The 22561-nt window shown below is 56.4% G+C and overlaps 1 protein-coding gene across 1 annotated transcript; it reads right to left on the minus strand.

The window, feature by feature from the left end:
• Window positions 1-1223: 1223 nt before the first annotated feature.
• Window positions 1224-22561, minus strand: ZNF385A (zinc finger protein 385A). The gene is given in 9 exon segments (XM_043446399.1): window positions 1224-2574; window positions 2721-2816; window positions 3027-3196; window positions 3555-3797; window positions 5692-5721; window positions 5724-5853; window positions 7945-8055; window positions 15641-15777; window positions 22202-22561. Coding segments are annotated over 9 exon segments (1158 nt in total). The 5' UTR covers window positions 22212-22561; the 3' UTR covers window positions 1224-2343.

A 22561-nucleotide genomic window follows, 5' to 3' on the forward strand; every position in this document is an offset into this window, starting at 1 on the left:
ATGTGATCCAGCCCTACTTTTCTCCACCCACTTTCCTATCTTGCCACTTCTGCCCCTCAGATTTCTAGATCTCTAGGCTCTTTTTTGAGCTAGATCAACCTGAAAACAAAACACACATACACACAAAACCCCTCAAACTCCTTGTTGGGTCCTATTTCTGCACCTATAGCAAACTCCCACCCCCAACTTTGTAACTAATCCCTCATCTTCCTCATCTTCCTCTTTAACAGTCCTCATCCCACCTTCCCTCCCCCTTTCTTCCGGAAGACTGGGAAGTGGGTAGAGAGGTGGAAGTGAGCAAAGAAGATGCAACTCAGGATGAGCCCACGTCAAGGCTGGATTCTGGTCTGGCCTTTTTTTGTTGACCTTCTTGCTGCCCTGCGGGGCTAGAGGGAGGGGGGTCACAGAATCACTGGCTGCTCTTGGGAGTGTGGTTGAACCGAATCCTGAAGATGAAGAGACCCCTCCCCCCAACATCATGTGAGAGGCAGCTAGTGAAGTGCATCTTCCTGTCCTACAGACCATTTAGGGAACCAGATGAGAAGGCATTCTAGTAACGTTGTAAACAGCACGGCCCCAGCTCTTTAGTTTATGATCCATGAAAGCAAATGAACTTTTAAGAAACCCAAACTTGCTCATTTTGCAGATGGGGAAGTTGAGGACTAACCGCAAAGTCACTATTTATATGGAGCCGAGTAGAGCCTAGAGCTCAGATTCCCAGGTCCCTCCTCCCATCTCCCCGTGCTTTGAGTGTCGCTGGCGTGGGTTTCCCACTAGAGGCACAAACGTCTGGATCCTTTCTTTGTCTGAGACCAGGTCTGAGACCTGTCTCCTAGGACCTCGAGACACCACACTGGAGCGTTTTAGCCCCGCGGTTTTCTTTTCCATGTCGTTGTCGCCGCCTGGTGGAGTTGCGACGAATTCTCAACAGCCGTGGCTGCAATCCGAGACCTGGACTCGAAATGATTCCCCAGGGCCAAGTTGACACTTGAGCTGGGCCGGAGTGGGGGTGAGCGGGATGGGGAGTATTGCTCGCTTTGCGCAAGCCTCGAATCTTGCCTCCTCCCAGCCGGGTTTTCCCATCCCCCTCCTCCTCTTGGCTCTCTTTCCTCTGTGCCCTTCCCCGCCCCCCCCCCCCGCCCCCATCATACACACACACACCCCTTCTGATGGAATTGCTCCCCCAAACAGCAGGCAAAGATTGAGAGTCTGAGTCTGAGGGACGGAGGGCAACGAATCCAGATTTTATTGTCAGGGACTGGGAAAGGGGGAAGACGTGGGTGGGGGGCCGGGGTTGCTACATCGTCAAGCAGAAAGAGTTGATGTGGAGGGGAAGGCCAGTGGGGCCCGTCCCTCTCCCGGGTCGGTGCTGGAAGGGCTGACGATACGGAAAGCACAGGGGGTGGGGGAAGGGAAGGTCACGACCCCGCCCGAATTGTGCAGTGGAGGTGTCTGGTGGGAGGGGACAGCCTTGAGGTCTAGGAGCTGGGATGGGGGAGGCTACAGACTGCAAATCCTGCGGGAAGGGGCGGGGCTGGGGCGAGGCTTCTATTGCTTTTTGCTCACAGTTTTGCGGAAGGCGAGGCGGGGGTGGGCTTGGACTGGACACCCCTTGCCCCCCTTGGTACCCCTTGGGCGATGGGTGCTGGTGAAAAGAATGGAATCCGGACTGGGAAGGAAGAAGGTGAGGGAATGGGTCTATAGGGGCATCTACTTGGTCCCACCCAAATGCCAGAGATGCCCCCAAGTGCTGCCCGTGGGCCCGGCTAGACCTGGGCTGGGGCATGATGCGGGGCGGGCACAGTGAGGTTGCAGGCGGTAAAACCAAAGTGCTTATGAGGGACCCAGGATCCCGCCTGCTCCCCTCCCCCTGCGGAGGACAGGGGTGTTCACGGAAGCGCTTCAGTTTGGGGGTAGGGGGCGCCGGAGTCCCAGAGTCCGCTTATTGCCAAGAAAATCCATTTCTGCCCCCTGGACCCCGACCATGGCTTGTGAACCCCGTTTTGTGCTAGGTTGGGGGGGAAGGGCTGGATGGACATGGCTTTTGGGAGGGGGGGTGTCTCCAAGGGGGCTCGGGGGTGAGACGGCCCCCCCTTTTCTAGGGGAGAGGGAAGGGCAGGGGGCGGGGTTCCCTGAGATCTGGGGTGTTCCCCCCCTTCTGAAGCCCCCCTCCCCCGCTACCCCTCCCCTTTCCTGGAACCCCGTACCTCGGGGTGGGGGGGAGGGAGAGAGATCATTCAGGGAGTGCCGGGAAGAGGGGCGGGCTGGGCGCCCGGAGGCCTGGGTCCCGGCTGGAGGTGGGGGGGGGTTGAATGGGAGGGGGTTCAGGGTTCAGGTTTCAGGTCAGTAGGGGGAGAAGAGAATGGGTCCGTGCGCAGTTCGGATGGGCCCGGGGGCGGGGTGGAGCAGGGGATGGGTGATCGGCGGTCCCTGGAGAAGAGGTGCGGCTGGAGCCGGGCGCAGAGACAGCGGGGAGCCTGCGGCCGCTGCCATCACCGCAGCCACCGCCAGGGGGCTAGGGAGCAGGCCGCCGGCCAGGGACTTGGGCAGTTCCTTGGAGAAAGTCAGCGTGCCCTGCAGGGGGAAGAGGGCGGGGAGGGGAGCGGGAACAGTCATTCTGTGGCCTGGCCAACTCCACCTCTCCCAGGGCGGCCGGCATCCCCTCTCCTCCCCGCTCGGGTCCCCCGCTTTGGCCAAATTCTCCATCGTTCAGGCCTCACCGCTAGTTCTCCGGCGCCCCTAGGCTTCTTGTGACGGCTCAGTAGCGGGTTGGGCTTCCCGGCCACGCCATCTCGGTGCCGCCGGCTGGAAATGTGCTGTAAGGGCCAGTGGGTGGGGGCCCGTGAGCCATGGGGAAAGGAGCCGCCGCCAGGGAGCAGGGTACTCACACCTCAGCACCTGGGCCTGCCCCTTCTGTGGCACCAAAGGGGAGGACCCCGAGGGAATGCCCTCACCCAAGCTCTCTGTCTCCCCTCCCCCTTAGCAGGTGCCCTCCAGAGGATTCTTGGGGAGGGCCTCAGACCCACCTGTTTCAGTTGGACCTCCGAGTTGACCTTGACATTGCAGATCTCACAGTGGAAGGTTCGGTCCTGGGCAGGGGCCTCGGGCTCCCCGGGAGCGGGAGGCCCCAGCCGGGGGTAGGCTTTGATGGGGCCCAGGCCACTGCGGGCCTCCAGAATGGTCTTGTGCTTCGTACCTGGAGCCCGCAGGGGGCAAGGGGTGCAGAAAAATTCTCCAGGCCTGCTAGGCCTCAAACACCCTCATTTCCAATGACAATACTGATGGGCTGCACCAGGTGTGGGGCTTTGCCAAGCCCCTTGCGGCCCTTTCAAAGGTGGGTCAGGGGAGGGTCATAATTACAAGTGATAAGGTAGGGAGGGGGTGGGGAGGAAACTGAGGAGGCAAGAGGCTGAGGAATGAGGGAGATGCTTAGAGAGGGAGACAGGCTGGTGAGCCTTAGAGAGTCAGGCATGTTGGAAACCCGGGAGTTGAGAAGTAGGGGGCAGTAGCGGGCTGAGGACAGGGCAGTGGGCCTGCGGGAGGGGAGGCCATACCTTTGTTATGTGCCTCAAGCTGGGACAGGGAGTTCACTGCCACCTTGCACAGAGCACAGTAGAGCAGCCGCTTGGCCTTCTCCTCCTCTTCCTTGCTACCCCCAGGCAGGGAAGCTGGGGCTGGAGTCCCCCCTTCACCCTTGGTCGCACCCTGACCAGTCTCCGGAACACTGGGAGGGGATGGGGAGCCAGGCTGTTTCTCTGGGGATCCTGGGGCTGGACCCACTCCATTCTCCATGGAAACTGTCATTGGGGGAGAAACATAGGGATCATCCCAGATAGCTTTCGGAGAAGATTCTTTATGTGGAGGAGACCTACCCCCATTTCCTGGAGGGCAGGGGCCCAGGAGTCCCCACCCTGTGACAACATGCATATACTCATGCCCTGGACCAGAGCCACGTGTGGTCCAGAGCCACATGTGGTCCAGCTGCTGCAGGCTGGGTGTGAGACTCCAACGCCTGGCTCGCTCTCCATAAGCTGGGAATGGCTGATGGGTCCGGACCCACCAGTCTCCCGTTCAGCCAGGGTGAAGCCGGCAGCCAGTCTAGCCAGGGGGAGAGCGGCATGGAGCAAAGAATCTCCCCTCCAAGGCCTGCCAGCCAGCCTGGGCTTTCTGCCCGGCCAGCCCCCTCTCAGAGGCCTGCCCAGTCCCTGGGGAGGCATGCCAAAGAACTCTAGGAAGGGGCCGAAGCGAGGTGAGACGAGCCTGGGAGAGACAGACACAGACATGGCGAAAGGGAAACAGAAACAGCAGAACCGGAGAGGGAAGAAACAGGGATGTGGGCTGCTCTATAATTCATGGCTTGATTAAAGATGCACAGGCCCCAGTCCTCAGCACTGGGTTCTGGCCTCTGCACAGGGGAAACTCAAGCGCTCCCATTCTTGCTCCAGTGGCCGATCCAGTTTCCGGGTCAGGGAGAGGCCGGGGGTGGGAGTGGGGGTGGGGATGGGGGGCTGGTGGGAGGGGACCCCCCCTCCCGAGCCCTGCAGATGTCCATCCTGGGATCTTTCTTGGTTTTTTTTTTCCCTCTCTTCCTCATTTCTGCCATCCTTTATCTCCATCCCAATCCAGACAGCACACTCATATCTCAATCTGGACAGGCCCTCCTGGCTTTCAAAAGCAGGACAGGTTTCCTTATCTCCTTAGAGAGATACCCCAGGAACTCAGTGAGGTAGTATACATCAAGCATTGAGAATGGTGCTAGACAGGCAGTGTTAGCTACATCACCACCATTGTCAGCCCCCTTTGACAAAGACATTACCAAATGAACACAAGATGTTCAGGCTAAGAAGCAGCTAGAACACAAATTAGAACTCAGCTCACCTGCTTGCCCTATTCATGCATCCCTGAGGACTCTGTGTGTGTGTGTGTGTGTGTGTGTGTGTGTGGTGAGAGTGGGGACCTGTTTCCCGGTTCTCATTCTTAGGATGGGGCAGGAAGGACAGGCAAGGATAAGGAGGACATGGGGTTACTGAGTCTCCCTGGAGTTGGCCCTGACTGACATCTGATGTGGTAATCCTGGGATGGGGGTAGCTCAGATCTTCCTGTCTTGATATTCCTTCTTTCCAGTTTCTTGGCTGGGAATATGGTTGAGGATGGCCATCAGCCATGAGGGAGAAAGAATCTCACAGATCTTCAAGTCTCAGTCCCTCATGTCCCCAGAAAGAAAATTCTGGCCTAGAGAGGTCAAAAGATCTACCCAAGATCACCCAGGGAGTTGCCTGGGTTTCCTGGGCTCAGTCCTCCCCGGTGGAGCTGGGAGCCTCCATGGGCAGGCCCTCAGATATCTTGATTCTTTCCCCTGCTCCTCTGCCCAAGATGAAGGGGCCTCTCCCTGCACTTGATGGTTCTCTCTTTCTTGAGGAAGTCTGCCAGGTGGCCTCACCCTAGCCCCTCTCTGAGTCACTGGGCAGTGGGGAGGACAGAGAGTGGGGACTCTGCTGAGAGGAGCTGGGGCGGGAGTGGGGGTGACAGGATGGAAATTTTGCATCACTGTGTTTGGCTGCAGGACTCACCTTGGGTGGGGGTGGGGTGGGGGCTGAGGAAGAGAGAGATGAAAGCAGAGGAGAGTTTTGGGAGTGGGGACAGAATGGAGGAGACAAGGTCTGCTGAAGGGTGTGGGGATGCTGGACTTACCTGGACGGGGGGCTACACCATCTCCATTTGGGGGGTGCTGCCTGGGGGAGCTGGGTCTCCTGGTTCCCGGACGCTGGGCTCCCTGCCTCGGGTCTTGGCAGCCTCGATGCCTTTGACTCTTCGGGCATGGCGATTACCCTTGTAGTGTGCCTCAGCCTGGCTCTTTAGGGATGGAGGAAGAGAAGGGAATCTGAGAGCACCTTTCATCTGAATGTTCTCCCCACGGATCTGTCAGATCCTGGGGTGGCCTCAGCGGGCTGCAGTAAAAGTTGTCCCCACACTGGGGATATGTAAAGCCCCACGCCGAGGAGCCCTGATTATTCCTGGGGCTCAGTCGTGGGGAACCTGGGTCCCCATCTAGCCCAGGCTCTATCCCACCACCTCACCCAGGGCCTGGCTGCTGACTCAGGCTTCCCACCTTGTCCAGGGCTGAGAGAAAGGGAACCCAGTCTATGCGTGCTAAGTTGCTTCAGTCATGTCCGACTCTTTGTGACCCCATAGACTGTAGCCAGCCAGGGTCCTTTGTCCATGGGATTCTCCAGGCAAGAATACTGGAGTGGGTTGCCATGCCCTTTTCCAGGGGATCTTCCCGACCCAGGGAAGAGACATAACCTGAGTCTCTTATGTCTCCTGCATTTGCAGGCGGGTTCTTTACCACTAGCACCACCTGGGAAGCCCACTCACACCAATAGGGGAAATGGTAGGGGCCGAGCAATCCAGCCAGCCTGCATCTCCTATGACCCCGGGGTTTTCTGCGCCAGTGTCCCCTGGCCCCAGCATCCAGCCTTGCTGCTTCCATGCTCAAGCTGGGAGTCCCAGGAGCATTGAAGCCTGGGCTCTACCCTGAATACTCCCCCCGGGTCTCATTTTCCCTGAGGCCTCTGTGGACACCCTGGAGGACCCTGGCCCCCAGCCCAGCTCTGGAGACAGAGACAGCAGCAGAGACAGCTGTCAAAACAGAGCTGCTTGGTCGGGGGTGGGGGTGGGGGGGTGAGGGAGGGCAGAAACAGAGGAGGGCTGCCTACCATTGGGCCCCGGCCCCTCCAGTCTCACAGTGAGTGGAGCCAGGATTGGGAGAGGGGGTTCTTGGGGTCAAGGTCAAGGTGAAGTCTAAATCTGAGTTGGTCCTGGCTCCACCCCCACCCTGCATCCACCCTCTGCTAAGAATACACAATCCTGGAACCACAAGAATATCCAGACAGGGTAAAGTAGAAATAAAAGGTGTGGATAGGCAGGGAAAGATTGACAGCGCAGGGTGGGGCAGTGGTGTGCAGTCTGGCAGCATGGTGTGTGTGTGTGTGTGTGTGTGTATGTATGTGTGTACTGGGGAGAGAAATAGAACATGCTTTCTTTTCCTCTACTCAGCAGAATGAGGCTGTGCTGTTTTTCTCCAAAAGCTCTCAGAGCCTGCACCCCACAGAGTCCCCTACAGACCCATAGAAAAGGGAGCCTCAGAGGGGGATAATCTGGGAGGCCAAATACCTTGGCTCTGACTCCTAGGTTTTGGGTGGCTTCTCCCATGAGACAGACTTTCCCACAGGAGAGCAGTAGGGGTCAGGCCTTGGGTGTGATTTGGAGAGAGAGGGAAAGCAGGTTAGAGGGAAGTGGGGGTGCTGGGAGGAGTTTAGCAGAGGCCAAGGAGGGCACTGGGCTTCCCTGATGGCTCAGTGGTGAAGAACCTGCCTGCCAGTGCAGAAGCCTCAGGTTTGACCCCTGGGTCGGGAAGATCCCTTGGAGAAGGAAATGGCAACCCACTCCAGTATTCTTGCCTGGGAAATCCCATGGACAGAGGAGCCTAGTAGGCTTCAGTCCTTGGGATCGCAAAGAGTTGGACACGACTGAGCAACTAACCAACAACAAGGAGGGTACACAGACTCTGCAGGGGGGCCAGTGACACAAGTCAACCCTGCACCCAAGACCTGAGGGCCAGAGGCCACACTCCCACCTGGACACAGATGGCCACCTGTGTTCTAAGAAGTTCTGAGGCAGGAATGCCTCAGTCCCCGAGGGAGGAGTTATAGGGCAAGGGAAGAATGTCTGGTAACATTATGAGTTGAATTGAGTCCCCCAAGAAAGATCTCTGGTCCCTCCGGAGGGCTTCCATCGGTCCCGCCCCTCCTGCAGTATCCTCTGAGACCCCCTTAATCCCCACCCCTCACCCAGAGCTCCCAGCCCCACCCTCCCACAAGATGCCCCGCAGCCCCTGTTCCACCTGCCCCACCCACTGGATGCATGAATGGCTGAGAATCTTACCTGAGAGTTGAAGCGAATCTGACAGACATTGCAGGAGATGATGGGCCGCTTGGTCTTGAGCAAGGGTCCCCCAAAAGTGTGGGAGAGTACAGCCTTCTGCACAGGGTCCATCTGTGGAGGCAGGCTGGGGTAAGCCAGGGACCCCAGCACAAGCTCATGTCCATCATAACCCCAGTGGCAGCAGCTGGGCTGAACCAAAGTGCCCAGAGCTTCCTCCCCACTCTTCAGTGGGCCAAAAGGCCCCGAGCCTCGGTTCCCTGATTCTCCCAGCCCAGTCTTCATAGCACTGGAAGAGCCCTGAGAGAGCCCCTGGCCCAATACTCCCATTTGACAGAAAGTAGAAGTGGCTTGCCCAAGGTCACAGCATGCGTTAGTAGCAGAGTTGGGACTCGAACCTGGACTCCTGCGTCCATCTGTTATACCATGAAGATTGAATCCTGTCACATTGACCTTTTTCCTGAGCTAATCCACCAGAGGCCCACTTAGGAAGTCCCCAAAGCATCCCAGATCCTAGGGCCTTCGGCTAAAGTCTTTTCCAGCCTTTCAACCAAGCCAAGTCAAGGAGACAGATGTTCCTAGCTTCCCATCTCTGGGCCCCAGGTTGCCCTGACATGCTCACTCCCTGGACCTCTTAGGAGTAGCAGTTTCCAGAGGGAGTAAAAGAACTCAGGCGAGAGTAGGTGGCTCCAGTGAATAACGAGGAATAAGGGGAAGCTAAGAAGCCTGGCTGGCCTGAGGAAGCCCAGGCATCTTCTGAACTCCCTCTCTCTGGTCACAGGGCTTCTAGGGCAGGGCTGTGGGGCTGGGCGGGATTAGGAACAGCCTCTGCCCCCACCCTGGATCAGCAGATGTCTTTGCCGTGTCCTGCCAAGAGTTCACATGAGGAGGGAAGAGGATGGGAGTTTCTCTCTGAAGCGTTCTGCTATCAGGGGATGAAGCCAGGGGCCCAGAGGCATGAAAACTGCCTCCCTGCTCTTCCTCCTCCCTCTGGCCCCTCAGTGGCCAGGGAGAGGCGAGCCTGGAATGCAGCTGAGGTTGTGCAGGACTGGGTGATCTCTTATAAGCTTAGAACCAAATGAGAGCTGAAACCTTATCTCCTAGGATTAAGTGGAAAAAAACATTGCTGGAGACTGGGGGGGTCCATAGCTCCTTAGGCGAGGCCCTTCCTGTGCCCAGGTCTTCATGATTCCCAAGGAGGCAGTGGTGAGAGACAGGAGCATGGAGCAGGGTGAAGAAGGCGGTCTGGAAAGCCCACACATCCTGGCTCCTCTCTGCTCCCCTCAGTTGTCTCACTGGCGGCTTGGGGTTAATGTCAAGAAAGGGGCTTCAGCATCCCTGTGAAATAGGCCACCCCACTTGGCAGTAGCAGAGGCAGGAGCCAGGTTCAGATAACCAGGCTGACAGACAAATGTCCGTTGCCTGGCCTGCACATGGCTGGAAGCAGCCCCTCAGTGACTCTTCACCTCCTGGAAGCCTGGGTCCTTTTTGGGGGAAAGCCAAACAGGGGAAGACTGGGTGTGTCTGTGTGTGTCTAGGCAGGCTATGATCAATCTGTGCAGGGGTGGAGTGTGAAGGCGTGTCACGTGCTGTGTGTACATCATTTATGGATCAACATTTCTGTGTCGGGGGCTCTGCTGAAGCCATGAATGGTCAGGTTGTGCAATCTTCAGCTGTGTGTTTATCGGTGTGAATGTATGATGTGTTTGGCAGAAAGATAGACAGACCAAGTTGGAGACAGGCTTTAATCACAGAGGAGACACATGACTGCACTCGACTCTCAGCCCCTAGCCGACAGTCCTCCCTAATCAGGGACCCCCAACCCTGCCCCAGGGATCCCCTCAGCTCTTGGACATCCTCACATGCTGGGTGGGGAATGGAATTCAGCCCAAACAGAAACCCAATCTGGGCCAGGAAACGTAAGTCAAAGAAAACTGTAGGGAGAGAGAAGCGGGAAGGAGAGGGGGACAGAGAGGCCCCGGGTTCTGTCTGTGCCCCACCCAGCACCTCAGCCTGCTCCCCAGGGTGGCTGAGGACCAGTGCCCTGAGGATGACCTGGGAGTTGACCGTCCCAACATCCATCCCTGCCAATAGTCCCTCCCCCACTTGGGTCCTCCCTGCAGGAAGAGAGCCTTTTCCTTCGCACACCCCACTCCTCAGGTTTAAGTCCATGAACACCAGCTAGGGGTGGGGGTAAGCAGAGAAGAGGGCAGCAACCCAGCCAGGTGGGTCCTTCCCACCCTGTCCTCCGGGAAGTGAGGAGACACTGGGCTGAAGGTGAAGGCTCCTGGGCCCAATCCCTGCGCAGGTGGAATGTGAACCACCGAAGTGCTGCTCCAGGCCAAGGTCAAGAGGCCCTGGTGACCTAGATGATGGCTCTCTGGGGAGGGTGGGGGCCAGCGTCTCTGAGAGCCCATCCCACTCCAGAGCCCCTTCCCTAGGATTCTGGCCTAGACGCTGTCTGGAAAAGTCCACACAACAGTCCCCTCCCACCTGCCCTCCAACAGCAGACATGAAAGGGAATTGCTCCACTAAGCTGGGGCAAAATGAATCAGGAAGGGCAAGGGGGAGGGAAGGGGGAAACCAGATCAGGAACACGAGGGGGGGCTCTGATTATATTTCCTTCCATTGCCCTTTATCTGATGGCACCGCTGCCCCTGTTTTACCACCCCACTTTCCCATACCCCCCAGATAAAGGCAAAAAGGGGAAGGGGGTGGAATTTCGGGGATGGGGAGACCTGAGGGGCAGGAAGGATGAAATAGGAGAGAGAGGGGGCTAGAGGATGTCCAGAGAGCAGGTGGAAGCTGGTGGGGGAGGGATGCTAGGAAGAGGACTAAGGCTGAGATGGGGTCAGGGCTGCATTAGGGATCTGAGCAGCGGCCTGGCAATCGGAGGGTAGGTGTAGGACCTGATGGGAAGTCTTAAGATTTGGGGGACCTCGAGGATCTGAGAAACAGAGGCCGGGGTATCCAGTATGGTGGCAGCAGGCTGGGGGGGCGCCAGATGGGATCCGGAGATTGGTTAGGGCCGCAGCGGTCGTGGGGGATGGGCCGGATAACCCGAGGACCAGGCGAAGGGAGAGGTAGGGAGTCGGGTAGGGGCGGGCGGGGATTGGGGTGGGGGGGCGCTGCGGCAGCGGCGGGAGCCAGGGAGGGAGGAGGGGCCGGGTGGCTTACCCTGCGGGACCCCGGGGGACGCGGCTCCATGGCCCGGGTTGGTGGACCCGGGCGGGGAGGCCGAGCCAGGCCGGGCCGGGCAGGCCGGGGACGCGGCGCTCGTTGCCCGGGTGGCTCGGGGCTGTGCGGCCGGGCCGGCCGGGAGAAGGGAAGGCGGCGCCGGCCCGGCCCGGAGCCCGCCCCAGAGGCGGAGCCGTGGGAGGGCCGAGCACGGGGGCGGGGATAGGGAGGGATAAAGGGTCGCTAGAGCGAGAAGAGGACGGGGTGTCAATGTCCAGACACTCGTTCCAGGAAGACCTGGTCCTGGTGAGCGGCATGGGCCAGACGCCCCACTGGGCTTCCTCCACTGGGGGACCTTGCTGGGGCTTATATCCCTACGAATCCCATGGCCGACCCTGTTTCTCTAGCTTGGACCTTTCTCCTTTCTGTCACCCCTTCCACCCTCGCTCCTAACAGCTTCTCTTTCGAGTCCCCAGACGACCCCTCTGCTCCCTCTGCACACGGCCCCCGTGCCCCCTTTACATGTCACTTCTCCTGCTAGGGATGGGAGACGGGGCCCAGGTAGCCAGGTGCCAGGCACGGCTCTCCTAGTGACTCCTCTGGATGGTGGAGCTGGGGTCGCCCAGGGCTGAAGCGACCTCAGGCTGGAGACATTATCCCTAACCTCTTCCCACCTGCTCCCCTCGCCCGCCACCTGCTGGAGAACAGCGTCCCGAAGAGCTTATGCTTCGTGCACTTGCTGCCCTCTGGCGGTCGAGTGGGGACAGCACTGGGGGACAAGGGCCAGGAGGGCAGAGCAGCCCACTCCCCCAAACACTTCCTTATCGTTTTCTGGATAAGTTCTAGGAGATTCCGGCTCTCTCATCTCTGGATCTCTTCCCCTCCGTTCCACCTAGGGCTGAGAGATGAGCGAAGCAGGGCCCAGGATGCGGAGAGAGGCTGTCTCTGAGAGACAGTGAGGGATATTCAAGGGCAGAGGGATGAGTAATGCAGGGAGGGGTCTAAAGAGCAAGAACTACCGGAGTAGGAGAGATCTGGAAGTATTACAGCAGAGAAGGAGAGGCTCTGCCATGAATAATAATATCACCACCACCATCTAATGTTGATTGAGCCCTTGGAATGTGCCAGCCTGTGGACTGAGCTCTTTGCATGGATTATCTAATTTAATCTTCACAACCACTATTGGAAGTAAGTACTATTATTATCTTCATTTTATAGATGAGGGAACTGAGGTTTAGAGAGGCTAAATAATTTGCCCAAGGTCATAAGCTAGTAAGTGGCTGAACTGGGATTTGAATTTAAACCTGGGCAGCCTGACTCCAAAGCCCTGGACTTAACTGCTGCACACCACTGCCAAGGCCTGTCTGCAGCTTTTCTGCAGTCCTTGTTCCCCTGCAGAATTTGACACTATTGATGCAGCCCGCCACGCTCTCTCGCTTGGCTTCTCCAACTCTACAAAAACCCAATTCTGTCCCCACCCCCTCCTGTGGCTCCTCCATTTCCTTTGCTGGAGCCTCCTCCTGTTACCACTGCCTAGCTCTGTGTATTCCCCGAGGCTTGGGCCTTGGCCAAACTACCTTTCTCTCTCTGATCATCTATAAAATAAAAACGATAGAAATAACATAATAATCATAGCAGCTTACCTTGAAAACTTACTTCATGCTAGGCATTATGATTATGTAATACAATTCTCACAATAACTTGTGAGTTGGTACTATTGCTCTTGTACAGCTGATAAAATTGAGATTCAGAGTGGTTAAGTAAATTTGCCTAAGTCACACAGCCAGTACTTTCAGAACATCAATTCGAAGTCTGTCAGTCTGATGCCAAAGTTGGTGCTGCTCAAAACCTGGTCACACTCTCTCCAAGCTTATCCATGCTCCTGGCTTTAAATGGCTCATTCCCACCAGAGGCCATGGAACCATGAATCCAGGGAGTCAGAAACCTGAGACTATCCAAGTGAATAGACTAAGTAGCTTTGTGACCTTGGGCAAATCACTTAACCTCTCTGAGTCTGTGTTTCCTCATTTATAAAATGGGGACAAAGGGGACTTCCCTGGCTGTCCAGTGGTGAAGACTCTAAGCTCCCAATGCAGGGGACATGGGTTTGATCCTTGGTTGGGGAACTAAGATCCTGCATGTTGCATGATGTGTGGCAAAAAATAAATGGGGACAATGATGGGAGACCTGAGGTTAAGTATCAATCACGTATGCAGATTGGGGGGAAAGTATGTTCAGCACCTTCTGCTCCAATCACACCCAATCAATTGCAGTTTCTCAAATGCTCTTTTCTAGTACTTGTTTCAGTCTGGAATATTCTCTGAGGCCCCTTTTTAAATCCTACTAATAATTCTTTTTTTTTTTTTTAAATCCTACTAATAACTCTTCAAAGCCCAAATCATAACGTCACCTGCTCCAGCTCCAATCCCTTTTTCCTCCACTGGTTTTTTTTTTTTTTCCCTGCTCAGCTCCAGTTGGTCCCTCACCACATCCAACGAGTCTGTTCTGATACTGCTTTGGGCTGCCCTACAAGCTGCATGCCTCCAGCACAGCTCTTCTCACACTACAGGGTAAATGCTAACTTGTTATCTTTCCTGCCACACTGTGAGCTCTCCAAGCAGACTGAGTCCTGTGTCCCTGACACCTGGTGCAGTGCCCGGCACATAGTAGGTGCTCAAAAAATTTTTCATTCAATTGAATTTTTGTGACTGTCTCTTTTGCCATATTTCTAACCCTTCCTCTGTTTTGCATTGTAGATCATTTCATGCACATCTATACTTCTCCGAATACAAGCGTCTTTAGGGCTGGAGCATGTTATATTTACCCTCACATCTCCTTCATATCTAGGACAGCACCCTGCTTATAGTCAGTATTCAGTTTTCTTGTCTGTAAAACATGGATAACATGGCAGCTACCCCATAGGGTTGCTCTAAAGATTGAGATATGAAAAATGCTTTGTAAACTTCAAAGTGCAATGCAAATGTTGATTGGATTCTCTGAGAAGAGTTTGGAGGGAAGAGCAGGTGTAAAGAGAACTCTTTTGGAGTTAGATGCTCTGGGTTCAAATCATACCTTAGGCACATACTGTGTCAACTTAGATACATTCCTTCAGGGCCTTAGTTTCTGTCTTCCTATATGTCAAACTGGAATAATAGTGTCTACTTTGTTGGGTAGTGATGAAGATTAAATGAGATCACATATAAAGAAACATCTACTGGTTAGGACTCACTTTTTCACTGCTGAGGGCCCAGGTCCAATTCCTGGTTAGGGAACTAAGATCCCATAAGTCACCCAGTGTGGCCAAAGCAACAACAACGACAGAACCATTTACTGCAGTGCCTGATGCATAGTTGATGCTCAATATGCTCATAACTGGATATGGTTTGATGGTGGGTTATTTGAGTTGAATAAAACTGAACTTTCCCCAAACCTTTAGCTCCAGCCCACTCTCCAGGCCCCAAGTTCCAACTGTCTGTTGGACATTTTTGGCTCAGTGTCCCATTGACCCACAACTCACCATGTCTTCAAGTGAGTTTAGCAGCCTCACCCCAGGCCAGCCTCCTCCTCTGACCCCCTGCCCCTGGCAAGGTAACTTCTTTCTCTCAGTCACCGAGGCCTGAAACCGGGAGTCATCCTTGACTCATCCTCTCTCTTTTCCCCTGGTTCCCAAACCCTGGTTGGTCACCGTGGCCTGTCAACATTTCCTTGGAAACACCTCACCCCTCCCCCTTCCTCTGCTCACTCTGCTGCTGTCATGGGCCCAGTCTGGCTCTCCAGGCTCCCCTGCAGGCTCTGGACAGTACCTTGTTTATAGTCAGTACTGTTTTCTTATCTGTAAAACAAGGGTAAAATGGCAGCTACCCCACAGGGTTGCTATAAAGACTGAGATATGCAAAATGCTTTGTAAACCTCAAAGTGCAATGCAAATGTTGGTATTGCAGGGCCAGCCTCCTGACTGGCCACTGTCCTCCAGCCTTTGCTCTCTTCCCCCCTGCCCCACTCACCTGCCTCAAACACTGCTTCTCCAGCTCACCCTCTTGCTCAAGAATGGATAATGTCTCCCTATTTCATATTGTATTAAATCTAGATAACTTAGCTGGCCCTTCAAGCCCTACTGCATGAACCCTCCCCCCCACCAACAGTGGGCTCCAGAGAGATGGAGCTTACAAACAGGCTGCCTGTGCCCTTGTGGAGTCTCTCTTTCCATCTCCTTGTCATCACAGCCCCCAATCTAGGTCTCATGACTTCTCTTGATGGTGGACTGAATGAGATGATTCACATAAAACACCCAGCACAGTGTCTGGCCCGTAGCCGAACTTCAGCGATTATCAGCTATTATGGATATTGTTGTCAATGGTATACCAGAAAGTCTACAATGCTTGTAACTGACTAGAAGTGAGGGATGGGGCCCTGAGATAAGGAATTAGACTGAATAGGAGAAGAAGGCAGGGATGGATCCGAGAGAGAGAAGGAGCCAGGTGGTGGGAGGGTGGTGAAGGCAGGCAGGCAGGTTGCTACTCACAGCGCTGTAGTTGCTGAAGAGGCCCAGGGTGGGTGCCGGCTCCAGTGGGAAGGGCAGGATCTGCTTGAGGTCCAGTGGGGGCTGCATGATTGGGGGCTGCCGTAGCAGAGGGAGGGGCCCTGCCCGGCTCAAGCTGCCTAAAGGGCAGAGAAAACATTATGTCGGGCAGGAAGATTGACACTTGGGAGCCCCACCCAAGCCTGGCAGTCCCAATCCCCAGCTGGGGCCCCCAAACTCAGAAGTGCTACCAACCCCCATCACACACACTTCCCCCTGCTGACTGGCTCCGGAGCAATGGAGCAAGGTGCCCTGTGGGCCTGGGGGAGGGTACAGATCTGTCGTTCTTCCCTTCTGGGTGATTTTCACTTCCCTCTTCTCCAGCCTCCCTCCACCAAGACCTTCAGGCATTTTACAAACCCAGGAAGATCACAGGCCTTATCTGCAGGCCGCCTGACAGACCAGCAGGACTGGGAGTCCCAGACCCCTGGCCACTCCCTTCTTCCGGTTTTGCTGTCCCCTAGGGAATCCCAAAAGCTTACCCCAGGGAGAACAGTCAGGTGAGTGATTCATCCCACTGCTTAGAGGGGAATATTGAGACCTGGATTTGAAGGAGGGCTGCTGAATCTTTCAGGCTCCTCAAAGAGTTATGATTTTGTCCCAATTGTAATTCTTAATGAACTGTCGACGTCCAGGGTCAGTGGGGTTTGCTCTGGGAGGCGGGCTGCCTGGGACCATTCTCAGAGCCCCTTCTCCCAACTGGTCTGTCTTCCCCAGGCACCTCTGTTGGTCGCTGCCGGAATGTTCGCTCCGGCTCTGCAGGAGGAACTGTGACCGGCCTCTGGGAGGGGAATGCCTGGGTCTGACCCCAAGGGGAAATGAAAGTCCAGGCCAGCCACGCCACTACCCTCCCTGAAACCTTCTCCTCCCCCAGAGCCATGGGAGGAGCCCTGCCAGGCTCCACGGGGTGGTCCCCAAGGCCCTAAGTACCCCTCTGGGGTTCCGCTGGCCCAGCTCCCTTCTGCAATCTCACTGTCCACCAGTCAGGGAACTCTGGCTGCCCTTCATGGCTCCAGCAACCCCCTGCCAGCACCAGGGGTTCCCAGGAACAAAGGCAAACCCAGGAGGCTGCAAGCTTAGCCCCGTCCTCCCTTGACCTCACTGGGGCAGAGGGTGCCCCCCCCACCCGGATCCTTTCCTGCTCCCTCCAGAGACGGCCCCCTTTCATACCTTCAGTGTCTGGTGCCCTCTGCCCCCAGGCAGTAGCCTGGCCCTGGCCCCCCAGGGGCCTGGGCCTGACAGCGTCCCCTTCCCTTGGTTCTGCCCCCTGCCCCCTCCCTTGCCAGCCCCCCCCACCCAGGTCCAGTCAGTAGAACCAGCCAATCAGAGTCCTGGAAAAGTGGGGCAGAGGGGAGGGCGGGGGAGCAGGGATTAGGGGAATCAGAGGCAAGAGGGAGGGGGTGGGGAGGGCTCAGGCACAGCTGGGGGCAGGGAGCTGGTCCAGGAAGGTTGGAGGGGTCTGCCTTTTTCACCCACTGCTATGACTGCGTGGCCAAGGGCCCTGAGGCTGAGGGGTTAAGGCTGCTGGGAGCTTGGGCGGCAGACATCTAAGGGCTGAAGGAGAAGGGTGGGATGCTTAGCCTTGGCCCTAGGGCAGCTGGGGGTCTGTAAGTTATGTCCATTCCCTCCTCACCTTGGGGTTGAGACGGGGTCGGGGGTAGGAGAGAGACAGACAGACAGGAAGATAAAAGTGAGGGAGAGAGAACAGGAAAGACTGACAGAAGCAGGAATAGGTGACTGAGGAAAGGGACATAGAGGCTGAGAGAGAAGAAGTTAGGGGACAATGGAGAGGTGAAGAGAGTAAAATGAGGGAGAAACAGAGACACCGCAGAGAAACTGGACACAGCGCTAGGGACAAGGGCAGAAAGACCGGAAAACAGAGAGAACAAGAGAGGAGAAAGAGGGATGGGCAGACTGATGGGGTAGGGCGACCATCTCCCCTTCCTCTCTGTTCCCTCTGTGGCTTCTCCCTTCTGTGCCCACCCCCTCCTGCCTGGCACACAAGGCCAGGGCAGCCTTAACGAGCCCCGGACGGCATCAGGAATGGTGAGAGAAACCTGAGCGCTCCCAGAGTCCCCGGCACCCAGCACCCACCCCGAGCAGCTGGTTCGGGGCTGGCACTTGCCCCGGCCCCAGAGAGGGCAGCAGCTCAACTCCCTGACCCTTTCCCTGGCTCAGGATTCTCCAGGTCCCCGCCCCTCAAACACCCATCTCGGAGGAGAGAGGTGAGTTCTGCAAAAGGCAACAGGAAAACAAATATATCCAGGCATTCTGAGTATCAGCACGTTTCATCTCTGAGGGAACCATTCTATGTGGTAGCTAATACTAGGTTTTAACCATTTGACATATGAAGAAACTGAGGCTCGGAAGAGTTACAAAGGCTTGGTTGATATTACACAACCTGTAAGTATCAGGGTTGAGATTTCAATGAAGATCTGTCACCCTCCGTAGCAAATGCTTCCTCTGCTACATAACCCCGAAGGGCTCCAATCTAACTCTGAATTCAGCAAAGATATGAGCAAGGCTTCCATCTTGTCCAAGGAGAGGAAACGGAGAACAAGTTCCACGTACTTCCTGGGGCTGGAGGAAAAGAGGTAGCCACCACTTGGTTTCCTTTGACCAGCAACTCATCTTTTCCACTGATGTGAGCCCAAGGGTGGGGGGAGGGAAGGGGAAGTGGGAGGAAGGAACTAAGGATGGAGTGAAGAAAGGAAACAAAGAGGGCAGCTAGAGATTCATGTGTCTCTTTCCCAGAGTCCTGGGACTCTTTCCCAGATTCCCACTCCACTGAGATCTGGGGTGGAAGGGGGCAGACAGCAGCTTATGGACCCAGTGAGCAGAAACAGGGTCCTTGGTCTGGTAGCCCAAGCCTCAGTCCTTTCCTTTCCTTCTTGGGAATAATAACAGTTGCCACTTTCTGAGGGTCCACTGTGTGCCAGGCACTGTACATACACGCCTCCCTGTGGATGGTTCCACTGCTTACTAGCTGGGTGACGAGCTTGTTGCCTCAACTCTCTCTGTCTCACTTCTCCTTTATCAGAAGAGAGCAATGGTATCTTGCATTGTGGAGTTGTTGAAAAGATAGAACAAATCCACGTACAGTGCTGGCCTGCCACAAAGAAAGCTCAATAAGTGTTTGCTAAATAAACAAACCCTCATCTTTTAGATGACGGCCATCAGATCAGAGAGGGGGAGTTACTTGATCAAGGTCACACAGATAGTGAGGCATTTGAATCTGGCTGGCTGGCTCCAGACAGGGCTTTCAGGCACCATACTTTACTAGAGGTAGAAGAGGGAAAGGCAGGAATATAAAGAGGGCTTCGCAGGAGGAAATGAAGCAGGAAATCTGGGGCTCCTGATGGCTGGTTAGGTGAGGACTTCAGGGGGGTTTGGAGGAGGAGGAGGAGGTGGAGTGCAAATTGGAGTGTGTATGTGTGTGCTAGTGCACAGGCCTGTGGGCGTGTACACCATGTCAGGCAGGGCAGGGAGGAGCTGGGGCCTGGCTGAGACAGGCCACTCCAGAGGGAAACTCATTAGAGTAATTACCTCCAGCAGATAGAGCCCCACCCAACTCTGCTGGGAGAAGCCGAATGCCTTATTAAAGACTGTTCCCAACCACTTTAGGGGGGTGAGGTCTCAGTCCCTTGGATGCATGTCTGTCTGTCCATTTCTGCGCCCTACCTGGCCCTAGGCACTTTGATTTTGTTCAGGTTTCCCCTCCAGCACCAAGCCACAGCCAAGCCAGATCTGACTCCTTCCATCCCACGTAGGGCTGGTCTTTTTCTTCCTCTCTTCCCCAGAAACTCTGACCAGGTGGGAGTCCCAGCCCTGGACTCTCTTAAGTGGGCCTGGGGCCTGAAGCTCCTGTGCCAAAGAATGGGAGTGTCTGCCGTGAGCTGGCTCTGGGAGTGGCAGCGTCTGGTAGGAACAGGATCCAGGAAGGGTGCTAGGGTAGGGCTTCGGGTTAGTGTTGGTCTGGAGATCAGACTGGGATGAGATTCAAATCAGAGAGAGGATTTGAGGTTAGGGTGGCAAATGTGTTAGGGTCCATGGTCGTGAAAAACAAGGGGTCAACACTGTGTTAAAGTGGGAATTATGCTCAGGGACCAAAGGAGAAATGAGATTGGCATCTGGTTTTGAATCTCATCTCTAATCCATTTTTTTCTCTTCAGGCCTTTTGGTCTCTTTTAAACCCCAGACATTTTTAAAACTGGGGGGTTGTGGGGGAGAGCCTGGAACCTCTGGATCTTGCTTTCTTGACCAGCTCTCAGGTATCTGTCTCCTTCTGCTTCAGTTTCCCCCGTCTTGGCAGGAGGCAGGCTGAGTGCTGGGAAGGCTTTGAAGTCAGAGATGAAAGCAACAAGGGGATGATTATGAACAACTACTCAAAACATCATCCCTAATAACCCTGGGGTGGATTGGGCGGGGGCAGGGCCTAAAAGGGAGGAGGTGGCCAGGAAAGGAAGACGGAAGACCCCTGCAAAAATTTCCCCAGCCTGACTGGAAAGGCCTCCGTCAATGTCCCCAACCCCCACAACACCACACTAAGGGCCCAGTTGCAGGGGAGCGTAAGAAAAGCTCAGAATAGGGAACCTGAGCCCAGAATCACCACCTTAAACCTGGGCCCACAGTCTAGTTCTTGAGTAGGCAGGCTGGGCCTCGCCTGCTGGGCAGGACACCCACACACAGCTTCAGTGGACCTCAGCATTTAGAACCTGAAAACCTTAGAATGGGCCTCAGGCCCAGCTGGCAGCTTCCTCCCTCTTTCTTTCCTTGTCTAAGAGAGCTAAGGTGTGTGGCCCACCAGGCTTCCCACCGCTCTATGGGCTTGGCACAAGGAGGGAGTTAATTACAGTGTCTGTCCTCAGGGAGATGTGGTGGGGGTCCAATTGGTGGCCCCTGGCATTCCTCCTGTGGTGGGGTCTTGGTCTGGTACTAGCAGAAGTCCTCTCCAGGGCCTACTGATCAGGAGAAGCACAGCTCCCACTGGCCTATCCCAGACAAGCGTGATGCTGCCTCTGGGGTTCGTGCCCAGGGTGGGGCCAGGGTGTGGGGGATTGCACAGGTTGGAGGAATGTAGAGCCTGTGCTCTGGGGACCTGAGACCAAGTGTGTTGGTGGGGGTCACACAAGGGTAGGGATTGTCTAGATGGGAGGGGAGTCTCTTCCCTGCTAGAGATCCTCTTGGGAAGGAAGGCAAGCAACCAGTCATTCGTGCCTCCGTTGGCTCATTCATTTAATGGATTTGATGGAGTGCCAGGTGGAGGGAGGCAGATGTGGAGTGGTGAGAGTGAGGAGATACTGGAAGGGGAGAGAAAGAGATGGAAGAAGGAGGGCAGAAGGGGAGAGAGACCCCTAGTGGGAGTCAATAGGGGTCAAGCCAAAGAAGAAAAGCACAAGAGCCAAGGAGGCACCAGCAGAGGGCTGAGGCGGGAGCCAGGCAAGCCCTGGAGCGCCAGCATGGAGCCAGGTGTCCCCGGTGGGGGCAGGGAGCCCACAGGTGCCTGACCTGGTGGGCAATCTTCCATCACAAACAGGGCCCAGGAACCGGCCTATCCAGGGCAGAGACCAGAGGTCGCAAGACAGAGCACAGTAGTCCACCGGTAGACTATCGTGGAGGCAAGGGCCTGGAGCCGGGATCTTGAGAGTCCTCTCCTCCCCCACTCGGGGCTCCCTTCCCATGTAGGTCATGAGGCTGGGGTGGCTGTGGTTGAAGGGATGGCGGAGCCCCGCGGGAGTCTCCCTCCCCCATCCTGATGCTCTCCGTTGCCCCTTCCTCTGCTGGTGCCCCTCGGCCCAAGGCAGGGGTGGGGGTGGGGTGGGGGAGGAAGGAAGAAGAAAGAAGCCGGGAAGGAAGGGCCCGGGCCGCCAGAGCTGGGAGAGAGAGGGGCAGGTCCCGGCGTGTTGGGGCAGGATCCTGCGGAGGCAGGATCCGAGCCGCAGGGGCCCTGGGATGGACAGTTTCCACCCCTGCTTCTCCCCAGACCCCTTATCTTCAGCCCTCAGGTTCCCACCTCCCACCACACACACCTCGAAGCTACACCCACCATCTTCTCCCCCCGCCCGCCCCCCCACTTCCTCCTTTCCCTCTTATCCTGGGCCCAGAAGGGGGTCGGAGTGTTTGAGCTAAGGGTGGGGGAAGGCGCTGGGGGTGAGGAGGGGGGGCGGGTCAGAACCTTTCGCTCAACTCCACCAGGCCAAGGCCAGCCCCCTCCCCCAGCCGCTCGTAGACAGTCATATAATATTCATGAGGCTCATGAATACGCAATATACTCATTGTGGGGCTGGGGTCTCACTCGGCTCTGCCTCCCCCTTTACCACTCCCAGGATTACCGGGAGAAGAAGCGGTAGTTTGGGGAAGGAGGGGGCCCCCAGATGTGGAGCCAGATGAAGGGGGAGGGGGGAACCGGTCGCTGACGGGCGGCCGCAGTCACCGCGGTGCGGGAGGTTGGGGGGCGACCTACTGAGAGGGACCCAGGAGCCTGGAGCCGCAGAGCCCACTCACCGAGGATCATGCTGGGGACCCAGGCGCCCGGGGGTTCCGCGTCGCTCTGTCCCGGGGGCCGTTCTGGCCGGGCTGGGGGTACGGGGGGTGGAGTCGGGGGAGGAGCAGAGGCCGGCCGAGGCGGAGCGGGGGCGGAGCCCGCAGCAGGTGAAGACGGGAGGAGGGGGGACCGGGGCGCCCAGGGCTCCAGGAAGGGGCGTCCCGGCCGCTCCTCGCCCTCTCTTGCTTTCTCTTCTACTTGCCTCCCCTAAGTCTCCTGGATTTACGGTGACGCTGCAGCCAGGGCTGGGGGAACAGGACATCTAGAGGACGGCGTGTGCTGACACAGGAAGCTGGGAACTAAGATGCCTGGGATCCCGG

The sequence above is a fragment of the Cervus canadensis genome, chromosome 25 (genome assembly GCF_019320065.1).
Source record: "Cervus canadensis isolate Bull #8, Minnesota chromosome 25, ASM1932006v1, whole genome shotgun sequence".
Lineage (NCBI taxonomy): Eukaryota > Metazoa > Chordata > Mammalia > Artiodactyla > Cervidae > Cervus > Cervus canadensis.